Source organism: Xiphophorus couchianus, chromosome 13 (assembly GCF_001444195.1).
Source record: "Xiphophorus couchianus chromosome 13, X_couchianus-1.0, whole genome shotgun sequence".
Taxonomy (NCBI): domain Eukaryota; kingdom Metazoa; phylum Chordata; class Actinopteri; order Cyprinodontiformes; family Poeciliidae; genus Xiphophorus; species Xiphophorus couchianus.
Window position 1 is genome coordinate 6,089,516 of NC_040240.1, and position 5,767 is coordinate 6,095,282.

The 5,767-nt window shown below is 47.7% G+C and overlaps 1 protein-coding gene across 1 annotated transcript; it reads left to right on the forward strand.

Moving 5' to 3' along the window:
- The first annotated feature begins 401 nt into the window (after positions 1 to 401).
- LOC114155691 (glutathione S-transferase A-like) lies at positions 402 to 2,706 on the forward strand. The gene is made up of 6 exons (XM_028035700.1): positions 402 to 639; positions 773 to 838; positions 1,043 to 1,148; positions 1,718 to 1,833; positions 2,184 to 2,269; positions 2,374 to 2,706. Exons 1-6 carry the CDS (start codon positions 472 to 474, stop codon positions 2,501 to 2,503), a joined length of 672 nt encoding a protein of 223 aa, XP_027891501.1. The 5' UTR covers positions 402 to 471; the 3' UTR covers positions 2,504 to 2,706.
- The last annotated feature ends 3,061 nt before the right edge of the window (positions 2,707 to 5,767 follow it).

Sequence of the window (5,767 nt, forward strand, 5' to 3'; positions counted from 1 at the left end):
CCATGCGTGCAATTTTACTTGTTTGTCTTTTGCTTTTAAACCTTTTTCTTTTCTTTTCTTTTTACCATAAGGGTTAATCAGAAGAAATGAAGATCTGCAGCTCAAACCAAGAGAATTCCCCTCCTCCTTGCATGCCATCGGAAGCAACCTCGGTGCAATCAACTGGAGCAATAACACCCATTCTCAGACATAGTAAAAATGAAATGGAAATGGACTTTGGTTGCAATACCCTGTTGTCTAGGGTCGCAAAGTAAAGCAGTTCAACATGTTTAAACGAATTGTTGGCTGTCTTAGCTGCCTAGAGTCGCTTATCTTTGGCAATATCACAAACATGGGTTGGGACTCAGGTCCACCAATCCGGTTGTGGAAGGCTGGAGGCTGTTATAAAAACAGGCGTGGGGAGACTTCCAGACTCACTCCTCATTCTCTCCCTCGTCTCGCTGCCGGGAAACGACCTCTCACCCTGCAACAATGGCCAAGGACATGACTCTGCTGTGGGGCTCCGGCTCTCCTCCCTGCTGGAGGGTCATGATTGCCCTGGAGGAGAAGGGCCTGCAGGGCTACAACAGCAAACAGCTGTCCTTTGAAAAGGGGGAGCACAAGGGGAAGGACGTCCTCGCCATCAATCCCAGGGGTCAGGTAGGTTCAGGTCATTCAATTCTGCGACACAAAAATTGTAAAAAAAAAATTTTTTTGACGCACTCACTAATACATAGAGTGCTGGCCTGCAGAAAGTTCTTTGACTTTAAATATTATGCTCTCTGTCTTGAAGCTTCCTGCCTTCAAACATGGAAACATCACCCTGAACGAGTCCTACGGTGCTTGCCTGTACCTGGAGGTGAGAACCCAGTTAAAGTTTTATGCAGTCATGGGCCTCCAAAGAGTTAACAAGGGGGAGGGGCGCTTTTCCCCATTCCATTCAGCGCTGTTTTGCAGACAAAGAGACACCTTACACCACAGAGGGAGCCGAAACCAGAGCCTCCCTCATAACTTGTTGCTCATAACTTATGCTCTTTTTTTCTCCTTGTGTCTCCGACAACAGGAGCAGTTCAAGAACCAAGGCAACAAGCTGACGCCCGAAAACAAAGCCGAAGTTGCACTGATGTACCAGCGCATGTTTGAGGGGCTATCGCTCTTCGACAAAATAAGTAAGCTGGCCCTGACGCCCAAGGAATTCAAAGCATTTCACTTTTATTGCGCATTTAAGGATAAGGATAAACACCTTACTCTGACACCCTGAGGTCCACCTTGTGGGACTTTTGCACCTGGCAACGTCAAGCACCATGTCTGCAACCTTAAAACCCGCTGAGAGTTGTCACATCTTCAGCGGGCCTCCTCAGGAGAGAGTGACGTTGCATCAGATGTTCCCTCCTTCCTCACGAGGACCCGATTTGTTCAAAACAAAACACACACCTTGTGCGAGCTAATAGAGCAAATGAGGTCACGTCAAAATCTTAACGTTAATCCCACAGAGGATCACATGATAGCTGGCATGCACAGATGAAGCCACAAGATGTTTGACCCCATTTCACAGGGCAAGGAAATAACAGATAAGTGACAAGGAGATTCACTACATGCCTTTTCCTCGTCTCCTTCCGTGACACTCCTGACCGATCCCGATCTATGTTGCATGCAAGGAAATGGCAGCAATCATGGGGGTTGATGTTTGCCACACCGGGAAGTCGCTCTCGCTGATTGCATGTTTCTCTCCCATCAGGACAATCCCTCTTCTACGACCGCTTCGTCCCCGAGAACGAGAGGCACGACTCCGCCAAGAAGAGGAACGCCGAGGGACTGAAGGACGAGATCAAAATCTGGGAGGGCTACTTGCAGGTAAGCAAGACGTCCTGCAAAAATCTTTTGGTTTTCGTTATTACCTTTTACTTTTTGTTTTTCCTTTGGTACGGTTAAGACTGGGATGCCTTATTAGAAACTCGTGCAAAAAAGAACATGAGGTATTCTGTGGGCTCTTTGTCGTTCCTTGTCTCGGGACATTTCAAAAAACACGACTACTCCTGACATGTCACCTTTTTTTTGCTACCAAACACCTAGCTGTGATTGGATTATATATCAAGACACACTGACCAGCACCGGCTGCCGTGTTAGTCCTCATGTCTGACTGTCAGGATATAAGTGATGTAAAGGTATACAGTTAAAAACATTTTTGCTTTATGTTCTTCCAGGCAACGGGTCCTTACCTTGCAGGAAAGAGCTTTTCTCTGGCCGATGTCATCGTCTTCCCAGTGGTCGCTTTCCTCTTCCGCTTTGGGTAAGCGGGCGAAATTATTCCAAATCGCTTCAAACTGAATGAAAGAAAAATGAGCTGAAGGAAACGGTGACATTAAATCCTTTTTCGTTTTAAATGATCTGCAGCTTGAATGAGGAGCACTTCCCTAAACTGGCAGCTTACCACAACACTGTGAAGGACAGACCCAGCGTCAAGAACACCTGGCCTTCCAACTGGAAGGACAGTCCAGGAATGGATACACTGAAGAACCTTTAAGCTGGAAACAAATGTTCCCTTTGCATTTACTATGAAGCTACATCTTCTGCTGCACTACCGTAGAGGTTTACATGTTAAACAAAAACCGGACAAACACTTTTCTTTCACTGCTAGGTGCTTGCCTGATACCATTTGTATGTAATTTCCTATAAAGATGTGTGTGTTTGGTGCTGTGACCAACAAAATAAATAGAACTGAAATTAGTCCGTCTCCGTTTCATCATTCTAATTGTGACGCTCGCATTAGCTTTTCTCTAGGTCGATTTATGAATGAGATGTATCCATTTATTGCCAGGTTTTGGAAGAGGACGAGCAGCCCCGACCCACGACTCCCCCACTCAGCTCCTTCAGACTAGCCAGCGGCAATTAGCAAACGCCTTTTGGAACCGCTCATTATAGGAGCTACTTCTCAGTGAAATGCTGGTAAAAAAAACGTTGAAGTGTTAACAGAGGAGCCATTATGTGATGACTTCCTGAAGGCGGAGTTTCAGAAAGATTAGGAGTTTTTAAAGTGACACAGGCCCAATTTCAAAGCGTTAAACTCAAAGTTTTCCTTTAAATCACATTTGATACATATAGTATTTTTTCCTAACAACTGAATTTAACATAGTTACTTCATTTTGCTATAAAATGGCCCTTTGTGTGTGGAAAACACATAACACTAAAGAGTGTTAATTGAAAGCCCCCAGTTATCTACGAGAAAGACTCGGATAGAGAGTCGTTTCATTATTTCTAGTCTCACAGTAAGGATACTGTGGGTATGCTTTCAAATCAGCAAAACAATGACTTCACATGAAGAAAATTGAAGATTTTTAGAGGCCTAGCAAGAGTCCAGCTCTAAATCTGATGAAGAGGACTGAGGACCAAGAGCGGTCAATAGAAACTGACACATTTGGAGAATTTTTGCGTTTGATCAAATTGTGTCAAGCAATCCTGTAAGCCGTAGATAAGCTCCATTTCAAGAGAGAACGATTTATTATTGTTTTACTTTGTTACTATGGTTTGTACACAGTTTGAAATCCCCTGTAAATTATTAATCGAAGGATTTATTTTTGACACAAGTGTTAATTGAACTAGATTCTGTCTAAAGCAGAAAAACGGTGGCTGGCAATGAAATCAGCAAATGAGTCAACATCATCGCCCTATGCAGGATTGCCACCAGAAGATAATTCCTCCGCCAAGGGGAACATAAAAAAGTGAATCATTTACACGAAGCCTTGCTCTATTTGCCGAACACAATCTGGTTGTTATGTAACAGCTTAGGAGAATCAAGTGAAAAGTTCGTCCATGTGCTTCTTCAATTGGAAAAAAAAATACAGCAGTTTGAGGTTGAAACGTGGCAATGTTTGATACAAGAATATGTGACTGTGTAACTCGGCCAATGCCGATATGAAAAGCTTACGATTACATGCTCCATTTCTCGAAAACAAGCTTATCACATAACAGCTGAACCCAACTGCAAAAGTCGTAATGCTGAGGGAGGAATTTATATTCAGGTTGACGGTTTTCTCAAGGCACTGATTCTGGATCCATTGAGCAGGTGTCGCCCCCTGTAGGACACACTGGTCTTTTGCAGAGAAAGTAGCGTTGGAGAGAAGGATGTCACGAAAAACTCCCTATTAATCATATACTTTTTTTCTTCACTTTTCATTATGAAAGACGTAGTTTAAAAGCACACAAAAATTTTGGCTTTTAATAAAAATACAAATTCAGGACGATAATGACCAAGAAGAATCCATAAAAAGGCACGGCGGAAGTGGTTTCGTTACAAAGACGAGCAATTTAAGAGCATAAAAGGTGGAGGATATTGATTTATTATTAATAAAGTTCTGGACTCATGGATTTAAAAGTAGAATAAAACCTTCAGAAAGTGCAAAACGACGTTGGCTGGGATCAGTCTTTTAGTTTTATTTATGATTCATAACCTTTTTCTTCTCTTTGATCAAAAAGTAACGTTCTTTGTTGATGTCATGAAGCGGTGCGGTGTGAGGTGGTGAGGCAGACGCTTGAGACCCAGGTAGAAATGAAAATGATGATTTTAATGACGGGAACACAGTCCAAACAACGAGCAGCAGGCAGATGGACACGACGACTAGACATTGACAACGACCCGACGAGGAACAAGGAACACAGGTGGAGTTAAATACATGGGCGGGTAATCACAGAAACGAGACACACCTGGGAACAATCAAGGGGAGGACAGGACAACGAAGAGACTCAAGGACACAGAAAACTCTAAATAAACACAGAAAAACACAGATCCTGACAGTACCCCCCCCTTAAGGGCGGCTACCAGACGCCCACAAAAAAAAAAAACACAACAAGGGTGGGCGGAGGGGCGCTGGACAGGGGCCAGAGAAACAAAAAACAACCCACCATCGTGGGCGGAAACACAAGAAGGGCCAAGAGTCCATAAACAAACAAAAAACTACCCACAGGGTGGGCGGAGGCAAAGGAGGCGGGAACCACAGAGGTGGTCTGGCGGTTGTCCGCGGCGGCGGGAACCACGGAGGCGGTCCGGCGGCCGTCCGCGGCGCTGGAGGCGGGAACCACGGAGGCGGTCCGGCGGCCGTCCGCGGCGCTGGAGGTGGCCATGATGAGTCCCGGGGGCCGCCCACAGACGGCGACGACGAGCCCCCCGAGGCAGGGTCTCTGGTGAAGCACAGAGAGTCGGGGTCTCGGGTGGAACACTGGGGGTCTGAGTCTCGGGTGGAACGCTGGGGGTCTGAGTCTCGGTCGGAACGCTGGGGGTCTGAGTCTCGGTCGGAACGCTGGGGGTCTGAGTCTCGGTCGGAACGCTGGGAGTCTCGGTCTCGGGAGGAACGCAGGGGGTCTCGGTCTCGGGAGGAACGCAGGGGGTCTCGGTCTCGGGAGGAACGCAGGGGGTCTCGGTCTCGGGAGGAACGCAGGGGGTCTCGGTCTCGGGAGGAACGCAGGGGGTCTCGGTCTCGGGTGCGCCGGCAGGAACGCCGGCTGATACGGCCTCCGGTGCGCCGGCAGGAACGCCGGCTGGAACGGCCTCCGGTGCGCCGGCAGGAACGCCGGCTGGAACGGCCTCCGGTGCGCCGGCAGGAACGCCGGCTGGAACGCCGGCTGACTTGGCCGGGGGTGCGCCGACCGGAACGCCGGCTGATTCGGCCTGGAGTGCGCCGGCTGAAACGGCCTCGGGGGCGCCGGCTGGAACGCTGGCTGGAGTTGCTGGTCCCGGAACTGGAGCGGGATCTGGGCTGGCGGAGAAACTGTGCGGCTTGGGAGGCAGAGGTTC

What these genes read in the sequence shown, in the direction of transcription:
- LOC114155691 (XM_028035700.1), top strand. Translation starts at nt 472, where the DNA reads ATGGCCAAGGACATGACTCTGCTGTGGGGCTCCGGCTCTCCTCCCTGC. An exon ending in CCATCAATCCCAGGGGTCAG is followed by an intron (nt 640 to 772) that starts GTAGGTTCAGGT and finishes TCTGTCTTGAAG; the next exon opens with CTTCCTGCCTTCAAACATGG. An exon ending in TCTGGGAGGGCTACTTGCAG is followed by an intron (nt 1,834 to 2,183) that starts GTAAGCAAGACG and finishes ATGTTCTTCCAG; the next exon opens with GCAACGGGTCCTTACCTTGC.